Source organism: Chiloscyllium plagiosum, unplaced genomic scaffold, assembly GCF_037043375.1.
Source record: "Chiloscyllium plagiosum isolate Xiang-an unplaced genomic scaffold, Cpla_swu_hap1 HiC_scaffold_7, whole genome shotgun sequence".
Lineage (NCBI taxonomy): Eukaryota > Metazoa > Chordata > Chondrichthyes > Orectolobiformes > Hemiscylliidae > Chiloscyllium > Chiloscyllium plagiosum.
Window position 1 is genome coordinate 10512481 of NW_028270145.1, and position 19364 is coordinate 10531844.

General features: G+C 38.9%; 1 protein-coding gene across 1 annotated transcript in view; it reads left to right on the forward strand.

Moving 5' to 3' along the window:
* The window catches only part of kcnh3 (potassium voltage-gated channel, subfamily H (eag-related), member 3), a 771606-nt gene that overhangs the window by 634441 nt on the left and 117801 nt on the right, over positions 1-19364 (forward strand). Inside the window, exons 8-9 of the mRNA XM_043692965.2 lie at positions 5659-5943; positions 10003-10202. Of these exons, the coding sequence (XP_043548900.1) occupies positions 5659-5943; positions 10003-10202 (485 nt within the window). The remainder of the gene's footprint in view (positions 1-5658; positions 5944-10002; positions 10203-19364) is intronic.

Below are 19364 nucleotides of genomic sequence, written 5' to 3' on the forward strand. Positions count from 1 at the left end.
AACCATGAGCAATACTTGATGTTTCAGTAAAGGTGGAATCATTCTCTCCTTAGTCCCAATGATTGATTGCAATCCTTTTCCCTTAATCAGGTAAACTGGTGAATAAATTATTTCATAAATCAGAGAAAGGTTTACAATAGGTAGCTCATTTGCTGCCAAACCATCTATCTAGGTGATCAGTTAATTGTTTTTATTATCTAACAAATACCTCTGACTTCCAGCTGCTTCTTATTTGATTTGCCACCATCATGTGAATACCTGCTGATATACTATTGTCTCCTACCTGATGAGCCATAGGTTCTTGTATGAAACACCCTTTACTCAACAGCAGCAGAACATCACAACTGATTGAGGAGGATAACTGTCCTTTAATTATGGGGAGGCAGCGACTGGTGGAATTTAAATTAAATTCAATTAAATGAAATATAAAGCTAGTCTGAGTAGTGGTGCCATGGTTGTAAAAAAATCTAGCTGATTCATTAATGTCCTTTAGGGAAGGAAGTTTACCTGCCTGATCTACAGCAATGTGGTTGGTCCTTAATTAGGCCCTTAATTATCTTTTGAAATAGCCTAGCAAGTCAATCAGTCCAAGGACAGTTAAGGATTAGTACTAAGTTATAGCCATGCCAGCAATGCCTATGTTCCATGAAAGAATGACTTAAAAAAAGTTAATGTTAGTCACCTCCATTTATAGCAGCTGTTCACAATTTAGATCTTTATGTTACAGTCTACATTCTGATTTGTCCTTTCTGATCTGTATATGTTTCTTTATTGTTAAATTATGTGTGAGTATATGACATTACAAGCAGAGCTAGTCTCCTATTGTGTTTATTTGATGTGCTATTAATAATTAAAGTCATAACAGAAGGTAGGTGAACAGCTACCATCTGTTGCTGGATCAAGTAATAAAGATGGATAGTCATGCATTTATTTTTCCTTCTGGCATTGCTGCTGATCAAATGGATAGCACTTTCAGGTCAGCTGCCTGGAGATGGAGTGGAGAAGTGGTGAAAGAATGGGAGGGCAGTTGTATGTAACTGCATACCCCTGCCTCTTCTGCATAATAGCCTAGTTTCTATGTCTATATAATTGGTGGGACTTTTAGCTTTTTAAGCATCCAAAATATCTCCAGTAATTTCCCAATTCCCATATTTCTGATATTAAATATTTTACCAGGTAAGCAAGAAACCTACCAGATGGTAGGAGGATTCTAATTTAAATAATCTAATAAACCTATTTGTGCTTGACTACAAACTTAAGCTTTAGCCCAGGTGGAAAAGGAGCAGAGATTGGCAGATTCCATGAGCCTTTTAAAAAGATGCAAGCTAGATAAATTTGCATATGCCTACAGAAAACAAGGTCAACAGGCACTTTAATGGATGTTGTGTATATGTCCCCTGGTGTAATTTGTAAAGCTGCAGCTTGTTTTACTGCTGATATCAGAAAACATGTAAAACATTGTTTCCACAAGAACATTCAGGAAGGTGGGAATTCTGTGGTGAGTGACTCAACTTTTCAGTCTCTAAAGCCTATTCACCATCCACTCAAAGCAGGAGTGTAATGGAACTCTGTCCACTTCTGTGGGGGAGTGTAACTCCATCATATTTAAAACAAAACGCTATCCAAAATCAAGCAGCTCACTTGACTGGCACCCCATCTAGAGATGTGTGTTTGTAGATCATTGTGTTTTATTTTTTGTGGCAATGTTTGTGATCTCACATAATATAAGAAACCAGACATAGATATTGGAAAATCCATACACATTTATGGTGGATGACTGTCATCATTACAGTTCTCAGACATATAGGTTTCTGGGCTAATATTGATCTAGTAGGTTACAGCAGCAAAGTAGGCTTCCAGTAAGTTATCATGCTTCAAGTGATCTGATGTAAGATGGAGTAGGAAACCTTTATATTTTCAGGACATAAGTTATGATACAGTGATAATGTCATGAGCATGTCTCTGACTTCCTGACTATAAGACATAACATAACTTCTACCATCTTAAACTTCCATTCCCTTCACCACCCGGTGCACAGTGATAGCAGTATTTGCCATCTACAGGAGGCACTGTAGCCAAGGCACCTTCAACACCACCTTCCAATCTCCTCCAACAAGAAGGACAAGGGTAGCAGAAGCAAGAGAATGCCATGAACCACAAGTTCTCCTCTAAACCATGCACAATCCTGATTTTAAACGTCATCATTCCTTCACTGTCACTTACTCAAAATTCTGAAATTCCCTTTCTAATGGCACTGTGCGTATACTTACATCTCATGGACAGCAGCAGTTCAAAAGGATCGCTCACTACCAACTTCTGATAAGAAATTTGGAATGGGGAATAAATTCTAGCCCAGCTAGTGAGGGTGACCTCCCAACAGCAAGCAAAACAAACACAGGAAATTGATGGTGGTTTTATTGGGGGATTTTAACTTCTACATTGATTTGGAGAAGCACATTTCACAAAGTTAATGAATTTCTTAAGTGAGTAGGAACAATTTTCTGAAGCAATATATGTAAGAACCTACAAAAGGTAAGCCATATTAGATTTAATAATGAGTAATGAGTCAGATTTAGTTAAAAACCTAGCAGCACATGAACATTTATCTTGTAGTGATCTTCATATGATCAATGTTTAAGACATAATGTTTGAAAGTAATATGAAACAGCTACTAAGACTTAGGTGAGACTGACTTCATGAAATATAAACTTCTACCATAAACTGTGTAAATCGGTTACTGGGAAATTACCTGAGAATGAGTATGAGATGTTTAAAAAAAAACATCAAAAATGGCAAAACTCTGTTTACCAAAAAAGATAGAATGGACAATTAAGAGAGAAGTGACAATGTAAAATAAATGAAAAAATCATACAAGGTTGCACATGTAGTAGATCCTGAATAGGAAAGATATAAAGAGCAGCAAAGGGTGACAAAGCAGATAGTTAGATCTTAGCAAAGACAGCATGGAAAGAAGGTCTAAGAAATATCAAATTCATGACAAAAATCTTACAAGAAAACAATGAAGTGGGTGGAAGAAGTGTGTACCTATGAAAACACATAATGGTGATGTTGCAATGAAAATAAAGATAATTAATTTGGATCATTATTTCCAGTAGAGCATGCCTCATATCGCATGGAAACCATCATTCTTTCAGTAACACAGCCTCATCCAAATTAATGCAAACAAACTCACATTAATGGAAAAATAATGGCATTAATGCAGCAAAGCCCAAGTTGGCGTTGACCTCAGGGTTTTAACTGAAGTAGGTGAGAAGATAGCAGATGCAATAATTGTTATCTTCCAAAATTCTCTTGATTCAAGATCGTTTTTTGAAACCGGTAGATTAGATGGGTCATTCTGCATTTTAAGAAAGGTGGCGCTTAGACTAGCATATTTGTTAGAAATTTTTAGAGTCTATAGTTAAGGATAAGGTGACTGAACATTTAAAAATCTTTAGCTGATCAGAAGTAGCATAGATTTGTAAATGAAATGCACAGATAAATCTGATTGACGTTTTTGAAGATATGGCAAAAGTATTGGACTCAGGAAAGTCTGTAATGTTGTTCACTTGAGATTACAGAAAGTAGCGTGTAAGATCTCCCATAAGAGACTGTCAGGTAAAAGCGAAGCTCATGGAATTGAAGGACAATTTTTGGCCTTGTTCAAAAATTAGCTGAGCATAACGAGACAGAGAAGATGGTTAATGAACAGGAACATTGATTGGCAGAATGTTGTGTCCTTCAAGGAATGTGTGCTGGGGTCTTCAATTGTTCCGTATTCGTCAGTAATATAAATGGGAGGATAGAAAGCCACATATTCAGTTTTACCAGTGACAAAGATAGATTGCTGGTAAATAGTGTAGATAGAAGCATGTAAATACTAAAAGATATTGATAGCTTAGGTAGCTGAGCTAAACTATATAACTAAATATAAGGTAATTCATTTTGGACTTAAGAAAATAGATTAGTATACTTTCAAAATGAGGAAAGTCTAGAAACAGTGGAGGCCGAAAGTGCCTTTATGGGACTTCATAAAGGATTACAACATAACATGCTTGAAGCCAAACTTAAATTTATACTAGCCCACACCTGGGTAATATATACATACAAATCTTACAATGGATATATGAGCCTTGTAGGGAGTGCAGCATGCATACACTAGAATGATGTCTGGACACCGGCAACAAACTATTCCCTAAAATTTGAATAAAGTTTCCATGATAATAAGAGAAACAGACAGTTGAGGTAGAGAGAGGCTATTTATGCCAATTGGAGAGCTACAGATTGGGCACATAGTCTAAAATTTTCTGGAGTGGTAGCAAATAGCAATTAATTCTAGATCAGCTTTTAATTTTAGAACTGAAATTAATAGATTTTTGTTACACAAAGGTGCCTAATGTGATCTAAGGGTGTACGGAATTAGATCACAGATCAGCCATCATCTTATTAAATAGCACAACAGCTTGAGGTGCTAAATGACCTACTCCTGTTCCAATGTACTAATACCCACGGAATTTGGATCAAAGTTTCTGTCTACAGGTGGTTCTTTTATAATGTGCGTTTCATCAGTGTGAATTTGTTGTAACACGGTTGACAAATTGGGGATGCTGTTTCTACAACGCAAACTTTTAAAACATGTAGGCTGTAATGCGATTACAGTGCCAACACTATAAATGCTGTTTCTAAAGTGAGAATTTTCTGTAACGCGGGGTTGCTCAAGAACGCAAACCTTGCGTTATAGAAGAACTGACCGTACTTTGAACTTGGGCCTTTATGTGGAAAGGGCATGTTTGGTAAATAGTGTACTAACCCACTGATCATCACAAGGAGGGCCCACAAAGAGGTCCAGATCTGAGATGTGGCTTGGGCCACTGCATGTGCAAAATAAAATTCACAGCATATTTTGACCTTTTGTAATAATGAACTGATTACCCATTTAAAGGATGTTTTTGAACCAGGAGCAAAAACGTGGGCAGCAACATCCTCCCCTATATGAGAAAGATTAAAATTTATGGATCAAGCACGTATAAAACTGCACCCTAGAGTGCCGCGGGGACCTTCCATGCATATTTTAAAAAGACGACCCAGTATATTTTGATGGGGACAATGTAGATCACAGGTGGATAATCCTGGCACTTATATTGCTTCTCTGTACTTCAACTCCATGATATTTAGATAGAGAGAGGGTAAAAGCTCTAAATATTTCTCATGTGATCATTGTTTCTATTACTTTGGACTGAGGGCCTCCACCTCATGTGGCTCTCCAATACAGATTTTCTTTAGCTATAAAGTTCCTTTTTAAAGTTTATAAATTATAAATATTGTGTTACTATTCCAGGTACCACAGCAGGTGGCTATGCAGAGAAGTCCAATCCCTTCTCTACAGACTCCACAATGGTGGAGCTAATCTGAATGTAAAGAGAGATAGACAGAAAGCAGCAGCAACATAGACAAGTGATAGACCATGGGTTATCATTATATTCTTCAACAATTGCAACTGTGCAATTGAAGAACTCTAGATAAGAAAGTCAAAATGTTCTGCTAATACAAAAAAAAGGGAAGTGTCCAGAACAAATTATCTTTATTTCCTTCATAGATTTCTACTGATGTTCATCAGAATTAACTTTAATAAATATGCATTCCTCCAATTTCTTCTAGGATGGCTTCATGAATTGGCAAAGAGGTTGGGAACTCCATACATATCCATTTCTTCAATGAGTGCCTCCAACTCTGTGGACTCCACGAGCCAGGCCACCTTTGTTAACTCCAGCACTGGAGCTAACAGTTCCAGCTTTGAACTGCTCGGTGGTCCCTCAATCCGAAGCTCCTACATCACTTCACTCTACTTTGCACTCAGCAGCCTAACCAGTGTGGGCTTTGGGAATGTGTCGGCTAACACTGATGCTGAAAAGATCTTTTCCATATGCACCATGTTAATTGGAGGTAGGTTTGCAGTACTTTCCAGTGTAAGCATGTTTTCTCTTCCCAGTATTGATAGGAGAAATGCTGAGGATAAAGAAAATAACAATTCCAAATGCCCTGAATCTAGTTAACATAAGTTTAGCAAATATCAAAATTTGCCCCAATTCAGGCACTTTAACTTCAACTCAATCCTTATCCACAAGAAGTGAACTCAGTTTTGAATCAAGACAAAAAAGGCAGGGAAGATTCAGCAGGAATGGCATTGTGGAGGGACAAGCAGAGTTCACAGGCTGGACTTCTGGCTACCCCTGAGACAACAATGGTTGGCAGGCACTGGGTCACGATGCCTCCAGAACGGAAACCAATTTTCAAAGTCCTAGTAAATAACATCTACCACTCATCGATCTTCTTGGATACTTCCTCAAAAAATTCAATGAAGGTAGTGAGATACCTGTTACCAGTTGCTGTGCTGGAGATGGTTATGATTTAAAGTTGGTGAACTCATTGTTAAAGTAGGAAGCCTTAAAGAACTCAATCAAAAGGTGACGAGCTCTTGTTCAAACCTTACTTTTATTATTTTCTCCAGATTACCACAAGATTGCTACCATCACAACTTTTGTTTGTGTGCCCTAGCTGGAACTCAGTGGTAGATGAGTAAGGTTTTTCTGTATTTGGCTAAGGTTCCAACAATTTTCAAAAAGTGCTTTTTACGTCTCTTTTTTTTCGAGCTCGTTTCAGCAGCAGTTAAAGCATAACTTAGTGCATATTTCAGAACAGTATTTCAATCCTTGAGCAGAAATTTCTTGTAAAAGCTAAAGGAAGAGAATTGCATCACATATTAGTAAATGAGATGTCGATAATTAATATGGCCTGAGGCTGAAATATTAAAGTTGCCCAAACTCTCAAAATTAATTGGGTGGCCCTGTTTTTGATCTTCAACTGGCTTGATTCAGATTTGATTCCTATTTCTTCTTCAAAGGTTTCTTCTTCAAGTGATGCCAACCTGGAATTATAAACATTCAGCTGAGTTAGGTTCTAAGTATTGACTTTGAATTTAATGCTCTTGAGTGGAGAGAAAATTCGCATCTGCTCAGGTCAAACTGAGGACTGATTCTTTCATATTTTGTGGATAGGTGTCAGAGTGTATGAATGCAACAGTGTCTAAGTAATTCCCTAGGATAGCAGCTCGTGAGTGCTCAGCCTGTTGGCTTAAAATGTATAATTTGAGCAATGATGGTTGAAATCAATTGACAATGGTGGTTTCATGTTACACAGAAATAATTTATTTAAGGCTATATGAATTGTTTTGTTTCTGGTTTATGTTCCAACAATTCTCCTATGAATATAGTAGCATCTACAGTCAGGATGGTTTGGCCTGAGCTGTATGATTTTCTGAGACTACAGCTGTTCCTGTTTATATGTTGAACTAAAGTACCAGAAGGAGAGTATCAAGTATAAAAGTATTTTTATTTGCAGCCATCGTAAAAATGTCAGCAATGAAATAATATTGCTTGGGTTTATAGTCTCTGCTGTGAATGCTGAAGCTTTAGTTGTTGTTTGATTTGTCAATTGGCATTGCTGCATAAAGATAATAAGATCCTGAATCAAGCTTATTAATTGTATAAGTTATTAAACAATCCATGGACTTGCAGGCTCCCTTTTAAGCTATTTTACAGCATTATTTATATGCCAGCTATTGAATACTTCATATTAATTTCATGCACTATATACTTTAACTGCAGTTTCTTTTTTTTAATATGTACTAAATGAGAAGGATCACAATATTTAAAGTAGTCACCAAAGCTCAGATTATATTTTCATTTCAGTAAGATGTGAATGCTTATAATAAATTGAGTTTCTTTTATTATTTTTTTCTTATATCCAGTTAAGGAATTAGTTCTCCAGTCAGACAGCAATTAATTTCACTCTTTTGACGATTTCAACGCATGTCAGTCTTTACCATCTGTGAGAGTGTAGATGCTCCAGTCATGCTTCATTAGCTTTTAGTGAGGGAAGTAAAAATTACTACCACTCTATGGAATTGTTACCTCGTGCTAAACAGTTTTTCACAGAATGTCAGTGTAAACAGTACCCCAGAGAGGAACTTAGACAATTAAAGCAGCTAAATGGGCTTTTGCCAATTTTTGCATTCCCACTGTGTTCTCACCTGCTTTCATGTTAAGGTGTTGATTCCCACTCAAATAAAATTCAAAAGTGTTAATTACAAAAGGTTTAATGCTGATTTAGACAGAGTTCAGATATATGCTTCTCTAGTCTCATTTCAGTTGAGTTTCATTTCAACTGTACATCACAAAGCTCCAGAATACTAATTCCTTACTTTCACTTCTGCATTTCACTTAATTCGCCCCTCAGGATCTAAGGAAAACAACACTACCCTTTTCAATCTTTCCTTACACCTGCAATCTTCAGTCCTGGCAACATTCTTGTAAATTTCCTTTGTATGCTCTCTCGAGGAATTATGTCCTTATTATAATGGCATAACTAGAACTCTACATGCAACTCCAGCTGTGGTCAAACCAAGACCTTTATTTGTTCCAGCATTGCATGCTTGTTCTTGTATTCAGTTTATCATCAATTAAGAAATGTATCTCATGCGTAATAGTTTGTCTACTACCTTATCTACCCATCCTGCCACATTCGGGGGCCTATGACAGCAAGAGCTCTCATTTCCTACCCATCTCTGTATACTCACTCCTTCTCCATGGACATTGTCCTCTGACATCTGTCACCCCACATTTACCCTCCTAGCATTTCTACTATGTATTGGCAGTGTGATCTCGTTGCACACTTGCTTTGCAGGTCTGACCAAGAAACTTGCATTGGCAAAACGTAGCGGGTTGGCTTTTACACAAACAATCATTATGAAGTGTTGGAACCCATGTCAGCTCCTTGTAGCTGCTAATAACAACATTGATGTGGAGGTGCCAGTATTGGACTGGGGTGGACAAAGTTAAAAATCACACAACTCCAGGTTATAGTCCAACAGGTTTATTTGGAAATACAAGCTAAGGAGCAGTGCTCTGAAAACTTGTACTTCCAAATAAATCTGTTGGACTATAACCTGGTCTTGTGTGATTTTTAACATAGAACAACAGTGACATGGGATGCTGGTCATGGTGATGAATTCAACCAGAATTGTCTGTCCCAGCCTATTGACTGGTATTATTAAGAATGTTATGATTGAATTTGTGTTAGGCGTAAGGACATAATAATGGAGTGATTTAAAGGCTGTTAAGTGGCACAGATGTATTTAATATTTGGGCTATTTTTACAATGACACGCAATAACAAAGAGTACAGTGGACTCAGAGCAACATTTCAGACTTTGCGTGAATTGAGAAATAAATGCAAACGAAAGACCAGCATAATTACACAGTTGGGCAATAAGTCAGACCAACCTGAACATAGCTGGGACCAGACCAACTCTATTTGAGAATCTCAGTCCTAAATTTAGCCAAAATTTGGTCTCAGTAGCTCGAAGTTTATAACTGCCTTGCGAAATATGGAGCTAGGAGGTACAGTTGAGCTTCTTCTGGATCCACTTCACTTCCATAGACTACTACCAGTCATCACATTCCCATTTGGCACTTGTCCCACTCACTTTCATTCCCAGTTATTCCCTCACCATTGCCATCCCTTTCTGAACAGTCACTGCTTGATTACCATCCTTTCCAATTACTCACCCTCCTGGCTGATATCTTACTACTTGTCAACCTATCCTTTATAAGTACCAATCTGAAGCCACTGCCAGGGAAGCTGTGGCTTCTAATTCAAAACATTTAATCCTTGCAAGATTCCTCACACATCAACATGCTCAATTACACACACAAATGGTAAGACATCTTGCCCATTATGAAAGTAAGAGTAGATTTTTGATGTCACAAGCACACAAAAAAAATGAATATGTTATTTCTTACCGACATGCTTTCGACTTCTGTCAACATAAAGCTGGTAAAGATATACAAAAGTATAAATTTGTTGAGATCCAATTAGCTCAGCATTTGCTGTATTAAAGAAACATGATTTGCTTTGAACTTTGCTTTGTGCTTTCCTTTAACAGCTCTCATGCACGCTGTAGTATTTGGAAATGTGACTGCTATAATCCAGAGAATGTATTCCCGACGGTCCTTATACCACACCAGGACAAAAGATTTGAAGGATTTCATCCGTGTTCATCGAATTCCCAAGCAGCTGAAACAGCGAATGCTCGAATGTTTCCAGACTTCATGGTCTGTCAATAATGGCATTGATGCCAATGAGGTATGTGACACTGACACTTTCTTCAACCATGTTAACCACTGGGCTCCCACTTATAGTCCAGGAATTGAACAGCCAATTACTCTGTGGGGTATAATAACATGTCAAGAAAGAAAAGGTCATATTGCATTTTTTTCTCACTTTGTTAGTAAACTGTTCCCTTACCTATACAGCCAAACTATTCTATTTGAATAAATAACAATCTGTTTTCAGTAGTTTAAATCTCTTACAGCCAATTAACATGGCTGTGCACCTGTATGAATCTTTCCTCACCTGTTAAAAGACCCATGAACACAAATTTAAAACAATGAAACAGAGACCAAGAAACACAATGCACAGGTGAGTGTATCCAATAATCTTTCCATATTGTGGCTTCTTCTCTTCTAAAAATGATGGTTGCATCTCGCCAGAGAAGTTTGTATCTTGAAGGAGGTATTTGTGTAAATGCCAGTTCCTTGCCAGAAAAGACAAAACCAATTCTGTTCTCTCCTTGGCGTTTTGATATCTTCTGTTTCAAATGATCTCTTCTTCCCTTAAAGATAATGGCATCTGCTTCAACTACTCCCTGTGGCCCTGTATTTCATTCTTTAGAAACCATTAAAAACAACTACTTCTATTCTATCTTCTTAGCCTTTTTTCTCATCATCTGCAAATTCCTCAGCATCTACTCCAACCTAAAGAAATATTTATTTCTTTTTCTTTCTGTCAGCAGCTTTCATCACCTTAATATTTTCCTGTTACAGCGGTTTTAGACCAGTGTCATTTTTTTTTTGCATTTCTTAATTTTCTTCCTGGCAAAGCAATTGTTGTAACATATTCAGATCTCCCTTCCCCATCAGTTGCAAATCATTTTTGTGGGAGCATGACTTTGAAACCCAGAGGTGAGTGGGTCAGAGCAGCATGCAGAAGTTATGCTCAGACAAGGGATAGGGGAACTGTGCTCCTGAGTACAAATCTGCTATTCAACCAAAGAAGGCCAACAGTGTGTAATCTGAATTTACACACTTCAGTGCTTGGGAGCCTCCTGTGAAGCGCTTCTGTGGTGTTTCCTCCGGCATTTATAGTGGCCTGTCCCTGCCGCTTCCGGTTGTCAGTTTCAGCTGTCCTCTGTAGTGGCCGGTATATTGGGTCCAGGTCTATGTGTTTGTTGATGGAGTTTGTGGATGAATGCCAAGCTTCTAGGAATTCCCTGGCTGTTCTTTGTTTCGCTTGCCCTATAATGGTAGTGTTGTCCCAGTCAAATTCATGTTGCTTGTCGTCTGCGTGTGTGGCTACTAGGGATAGCTGGTCGTGTCATTTCGTGGCTAGTTGATGTTCATGGATGCAGATCATTAGCTGTCTTCCTGTTTGTCCTATATAGTGTTTTGTGCAGTCCTTGCATGGGGTTTTGTACACTACGTTAGTTTTGCTCATGCTGGGTATCGGGTCCTTCGTTTTGGTGAGTTGTTGTCTGAGAGTGGCTGTTGGTTTGTGTGCTGTTATAAGTCCTAGTGGTCGCAGTAGTCTGGCTGTCATTTCAGAGATGTTCTTGATGTATGGTAGTGTGGCTAGTCCTTTGGGTTGCGGCATGTCCTCGTTCTGTTGTCTCTCCCTTAGGCATCTGTTGATGAAATTGCGAGGATATCCGTTTTTTGCGAATACCTTGTATAGGTGTTCCTCTTCCTCTTCCTCTTTTTGCAGTGTGCTGCAGTGTGTTGTGGCCCTTTTGAACAGTGTCTTGATGCAATTTGACTGGGACAGCACTACCATTATAGGGCAAGCCAAACAAAGAACAGCCAGGGAATTCCTAGAAGCACAAACTCCATCAACAAACACATAGACCTGGACCCAATATACTGGCCACTACAGCGGACAGCTGAAACTGACAACCGGAAGCGGCAGGGACAGGCCACTATAAATACCGGAGGAAACACCACAGAAGCGCTTCACAGGAGGCTCCCAAGCACTGAGGATGTCACCTAGACAGGGGACGAAACGTTTGCGACAAAATCTTCCAGCTCGGCGATCAGAACCACAGCAACGAGCACCCGAGCTACAAATCTTCTCACAAACTTTTTACACACTTTCTTTGGAGTGTCAACAAATAGGAACCAGATCAAAGAGCCAGGAATGCCTGTAATTCTCTCTTCTTTAACCAGAAAAACTGTGTCCAGTCCCAAAGCCTCTTACAACTACCACAGAATAGTGTTAAAAATTGGAACTTTCATTGTTTGTATGATACAGTGTTATAGCAAATATTAAATCTACCTATTCAGCCACACAGAGCCATCCATCATCCTTAAGCCTTAATCAAGACCATAGTTTTAAAATGGATTGACCTCAATTTTTCTGACCAGTGTTGAAACCATTGCACTCAATGTTGATCAGACTGAGAATTGCAAACTTAGACACATTTACAAAGACTCTAACTTCCAGTGCAGCAGCCAAAACTCACTCAATGCAGGACACAATGTAGAAACCTCCAATGAGAATAAGGGCAAAAGGCACACACCTTTTTATGGCACTCTCTATCATAAAGTAAGTTTAATGTCCAGTGCGAATATTACTGAATGGGTGAATGCATGAAAATTATAGGGTGGGATTGTAGGATGGGCTAAGTGAGTGCATAGATCAGCAGCTGATGAAATGATAAACCAATAGAGTGGTTGATGGATACGTTAGTCAGCCAGCAGGTAAGTGGGGTGATAAAATAGCTGGTGGATAGGTTGATAGATGGTTAGGGTGGTCACTTGGTAAGGTTACAGATAGTAAGATGGTATGTTAATACAACAAGTGGATAAGCAGATGATTGGGAATAACTTATTCTTTAATTGACTGCATAGATATAAAGGGCGAGCAAAAATAAAGAGCTGTTATGTCATAGTGATAGTGTCTCTACGCAGCTCGGAGGCCTGCATTCAAGTCCCACCTACTCTAGAGGTGTTTCACAACATCTCTGAAGAAACTACCTTGAAAATATCTAGAAAGCAAAACTGGTTTGAAAGAGCAAAGGGAGAACAGGTAGAGCTGGTCTGTGGAAGGAATTGAAACACTGAAAAATTAATAAACTCTATTTACATGGAAAAACTTCTATCTCACCAACTAGTTTGGTCCAGATTGATAATGGCACTCGAGGATAGTTTCTAAAGATAGGAAGATAGGTCTTGGAAGATTGAGACAGAAGATTGCTTCGGAAGGATGTATTGGCCTTGGAGAGGGTACAACAAAGGTGTGCAAGACTGGTACCTGAACTTCAGGGATTAAATTATGAAGAGAGATTATACAAATTGGATTGTTTCTGCAGAATTTTGAAGGTTAAGTGGTGATCTTCAAGATATAACCAGAAAAAGACAGAGTAGATAACAATAAACTAAATCCACTGATTGAGGATTCTAGAGCTAGGTGACATTGACTAAAAATCAGGCCCAGACTGTTCAGGAGAGATATTAGGAAGCACGTTTACACATAAAGATGATAGATGTTTGGAATTCCCTGCCACAAACAGCAGTTGATGCTGGATTCAGTTGTTAATTTTAAATCTGAGCTAGATTAAGTTTTGTTAAGAAAAGGTATTAAGGGATATGGGGCAAAGGCAGGTATATGAAGCTAGGGTACAGATCAGCCATGATTTCATTGGATTGTGGAACAGATTCATGGGACTGAATGGCTGCTGCTGTTTCTATGTTCCTAAAATTGTAGTTGGAGTTACGTTGGAGAAGAATGGTTGAAATTAAAGTTACGTGCGATGATTTACCACTGACACTTTGTTAAGCTGAACCTTACAGTTGATAGAAAAGTAGATATGTGGACACAGGGTACATCTTTCCTGAAAACAAAGTATCATCTTAGCACTGTTGCTTCTTATTAACCAGTGTCATATCCAAAGTATTCTCAGAGCAAGGGATTCAACAATTAACACTGAATAAGGTTTGCAAATTCTATCTGAATTTATGGACACCAATTAAAAGAAAGGCAATGTATTAAATCCATATGACACATGGTCCGGCATTGATATAGTTGGAATTCAGAATGGATATTCTATAAAAGAGTTTATAATAAAATTTAAGAAACTCTGTGTAAGATTGCAACAATTCTACTTGGAAATTCCTAATTCAGTACTTGCCTTTACATTGTTGGACTGTGCTAAGGCGTCAAACTTGGGTAGACTCCTGACATCAATCTTCAGAAATAAACAATATACTGGAATAGATGGCAGAAGCCTTAAAAAAGGATCCTTGTGAAACATTCATTCTTGCAGCCTTCATGGCTCACATTGGACATTCAGCAGTCATACAAAAGATGGAGAATTCATTGGTGCCGATAACATGGGACCACCCAGATCCAAGCTGAAGGTGGGTAGATGAAAGGAGAGTCACAACTGCCTCTGGAAATTCTAGCAGAGGACAGGAATTATGGAACTTAAACAGAAGAATGATCCTAGTAATGCCCAAGGTATGGTCAGCAGATGCTTTGGATATGACTCAAAATAACATTATGCAATAAATTTTCTTAAATGGACTAGCAAGGTTTTGAAATTACATACAGCTCAGAATAAGAAGGTGGTGGTACTAATCAGGGAGAATTACAAGAATTGTTACCAGTTACAAGAAGCTTCAGTGCAATAATGAATATTTTGTTCATGGACACATGCAATTGTGTCTAGCCTCCCTTCTATTGATTCCATTTATACTTCCCACTGCCTCAGGAAAGCATCTATCATAATCAAAGACCTCTCCCACCCTGGTTATACCCTCTTCCACCCTCTTCCATCGACAAAAGATGCAAAAGTTTGAAAATACATACCACCAGCTTCTTCCCTGCTGTTATCAAACTTAGGAACAGGCCTCTCATATATTAGAATTGATTTTTCTCTGCACTTCTCAGTAGCTGTAACACTATACTCTACATTCTGTTCTATTACCCTAATGTATTTATGTAAGTTATGATTTGTCTGGATAGCAAGCAAAACAATACTTTTCACTGTATCTTGGTAAACGTGATAATAATAAATCAAATCAAATCAAACAGTAGATTGGTATCTCAGTTTGGATGTAGGATCGGTTAAAATATCATAAGTCATAGAGATGTGTGCAGAGGGAAGGTTTTTCATTAAGTCTCAAAGTGTGGTGCTAGAAAAGCACAGCCATACTGCAGCATCTGGGGAGCAGGAGAATTGACGTTTCGAGCATAAGCTCTTCATCAGGAATATCTGATCTCCAGCATCTGCAGTGCTCACGTTCTCCCTATTCATTAAGGCTGAAGATTTAGAGGAAATCCAGCAAGCTGAATCATATCATGTAAGGTTATCAGAAACAAATGATAATCCAAAGTGTAATACAAAGACAAGCACATTAGGAGTAGAAGGGCCTGGATAAGTTTACATGCAGTGTTGGAAAACAGTAGTTATACTGCATGGCAGCCAATATGTTTGGGAGCTTAATTGTAGTTTAAACTTCCTAGGCAAATGCCATAGTGTGAACAGATCAGAGTTTCCACAATGCAGAGACCAAAGGTCTGGTCCATGGTTTGAACGTTCTGGCACTCAGGCTTTCTCAGGTTTAGATGCTTGACTCCAGCTGACTCCTGTCATATTTAATTCTGTGGATTTTGTCCCAAAAGGATGGCATTAGTACAGATGGCAGACTGTTCTCATCTACACTGTTAATAATTAGAACTTCTGTTGCAGCTCCTTTTGCACTCACAAACAAGTCGAGGCCAGAAACCTATTGGTGGAGATAACAAAAATCAGTAACGGCTACTATTCTAACAAAACAACATTATACATTAACAGCGGAGCAGATGGTGCAGGACATTTTAATGCAGAATAGAAGAACAGTTTTCTTTGTGTAACTGTCTTCTTTCAAAGCAACTTTATTCTAAGTGTCTGACCTGTGTCATAGGTATTTGAGCTAATCAAGGACAGATGTTGCATTTACATTCACAGGAGTAATTAGTACGAGGTCATCCAGTATAATCCTCAAAGCAGGCAGCATCATACTTACATATTGATAAATATTTCTGAGCTTTCCTTTAATTGCTCATACTATGTGATTGCAACCATCTTCAACAATGGAATGGCAAATGGATTTTGGTTTCACACTGAGATCCCCACCATGAGAGAAGCCAGTTTACAGGAAATTCAATCCACTCCATGTGATCACAGGAGATAACAGGCTCCACTGAATACAGCAAAAGCTACCAGCTCCACAAACAGCCCAGCTGTGGTGCTGAAGACTTATTTTCCAGAACTAGTCATGCCATTAACCAAGTTGTTGCAATGCAACTACCATACTGTCATTTACCTGGCAAAGTGCAGAATTGCTTAATTTTGCCTTTGCCAAAAAAACAAGAATAAATCTATTCCACCCATTCACAGCCCCATCCTTCTACTCTCAATCATCAGTAAAGCGATGGAAGGTATTGCTGACAATGCTATAACCAGCATCTACTCACCAAAGCTTATTCCCTGACACTCACTTTGCATCTGTCAGAACCAGCCAGCTCCAGACTTCATTTCGGCCTTGGACCAAACACAGACAAGAGATTGCTAAAAGGATGCAAGAATCAAAGCTTTTTGTTAGGTGGTAGCCAAGAACCTGAGAACCGACTGGCAGATTTCTCAACTGATTGTTCCATTTCAATGGTAGGTGTGAGTGCAGGGTGGAGCCCATTAAGCCATGTTAAAGAAATTCTTTGATGCAACGCAAATTCAAATATTGCAAATGTGTCATCCACATTGTGGAAGCGTGTGACGGTTAGGAGGTGAGTGGTCATTGCATCAAAGACACGCTTCTCATTATAACCAACTATGATGTTAATAAGAGCTCAGCATGGAGAGAATCCCATAGTCACATCATCTACTTAGATAGACATGGTGTCATTGAAACTGAACTTAACTGCAGAAGTTGCCATAGTTCATGAATTCAATTAATACAAGTTCAAACAGCGATAGTACATCTCAATTGCCATGCTATAGTGACATACTGCCGATGTCAATGGCTTCCTTGAATGGTATGTTGATAAATTTTGCTGGCAATGTTGAAAGAGCACATGGACATGCCATTGCTCTTAAAAAAATAGGAGAGCAAAAAGCTACAAAGACTCGCGGAAGTGAAAGAATCCTTCACTGTGTGGGTAGGAAACTTATTTGAACTGGTTGCAACAGCTCACATAATCATTTGGCCAATGCATATTGGGCAAAACCAGTCGTAGATAAAATAAGATATAAAGGGACATTTCTTTATGTGCCTTAGATGGCCCATGGTGAGTCGTGAGGACAAATTATACCATATACATCACTCGGAAAGTTACCACCCTTATGCAAGTCTAACAAGTGGCTGTGTGACTTGCCATGAAATGAAGCTGTTCAGTTATGTGTAGTGACAGGTCCTATAAGTCTAAATTTGGAACTACCAACATTCTGGCATGGTCCAAACAGTTGTCGAGGAACTTAAGTGGACCAGCCACATGCAGACTGTAAGTACAAGAGCAGGTGAAATGCTGAACATTCTGCAACGAGTGGCTTACCTCCTGTGTCCCCAAAACCTTTCCACCACCTACAAGTCAGGAGTATGATGGAATACCCTTCACTTGCCTGGATGAATGCAATTCTCACCACAATCAATAAACTATGTGGGATAAAGCAGCATCTCACCAATCAGCTTAAACATTTGCTCCATCTATCATTATTACTTTGTGGCTACAATGTGTGCTGTTGAGAACTGCACTGCAACAACTCACCAATACTCCTTTGATAGTAATTCTAAAACCTGTGACCTCTCTTATGCAGGGAGAAAGTGAGGACTGCAGATGCTGGAGATCAGAGCTGAAAATGTGTTGCTGGAAAAGCGCAGCAGATCAGGCAGCATCCAAGGAGCAGGAGAATCAACGTGTCGGGCATGAGCCCTTCTTCGGGAATCTTCAAGAAGGGCTCATGCCCGAAACGTCGATTCTCCTGCTCCTTGGATGCTGCCTGACCTGCTGCGCTTTTCCAGCAACACATTTTCACCTCTCTTATGCAGAAGACCAAACAACAGCCTCACCTTCAAGTTTTCTTCCAAGTCACACACCATCCTGACCTGAAAATGTGTTATAATTCCTTCATCAGCACTGTGTCAAAATCTTGGAGCTCTCTGTCTAACCGTATATGGGTGTACAATACCACACAGAGGCCTGTCCTTCAAGAAATTGTCCTTCTCGAGAGCAAATAGAAATACACAATAAACACTAGATTTACCACCATCACATGGATGACTAAGAAAAAGTAACAGAATATTTTTAGTAGTAATTGCTTCTTGTCACAGTTCTGTGTTCTTACTCTCACTCAGCTCCTTTCTCAATTTGTTGTGCAGGCTCTGTACTTGAAGGTCTGTACTCCAGCTTTGCACTAAACCCTTTGTTCTGTCCCAGCCCTATGCAAATGCATCTTGACATTTTTATTTCTCTGATTTGGCCCTCTCCTAACATTTTCTCTGTTTCTCTATCCCTGTTTCAGCCATGTGCATTGAAATGGTGTGCAGGGATATGGGGAAACGGCAGGAGATTAGCACTAGAGAAGAGACATGATGGGTCAAATAGCCTCCTACTGCACTGTACCATTTCTGTGCTAATCCCTTCCCTCATTCTACACTTCTGCTGATTAGGTTGGAAAATTGAGTATAGAGGTATGCACAACACATATCACTTACTGTGTAGTATTTCCATATTGTTCATCATGCACACTATCTCCCTTGTTTCTACATACATTGTTGTGAGAGGAATCCATTTTATTCAATCTCGAGCAATATAAAAAAATTGTGTCATGGTGGAGGAATATGTCACTTAGGTTTGTGTAGCAAAATTCATGCAATATACATTGATATTGAAAAGTTTTGACATCCCATTGCTGTATCTAATACCTGCATCTCTGGCTTGTATTTGCAATGCCAAAATGTATCATGGATAAAGAAAACCATTGCAATTCTCATGAAACCGTCAACTTGAACATGACTTGGGCATGACCCCTTCTGGGAATGAAATGCAATTTAACAAGTGTAGTGAAATGGCATTTGAGTTTCAGAAACTGTGAAGTTAACTGTCAGTAAATTGACTCAACTGAGAGGCAGAGATGAGTAAACCTAACAACCTTGTACACTATTTGAAGAAGTGCCAGGGATCTGCAATCAATGTCCATTTTGAAGTGTGACA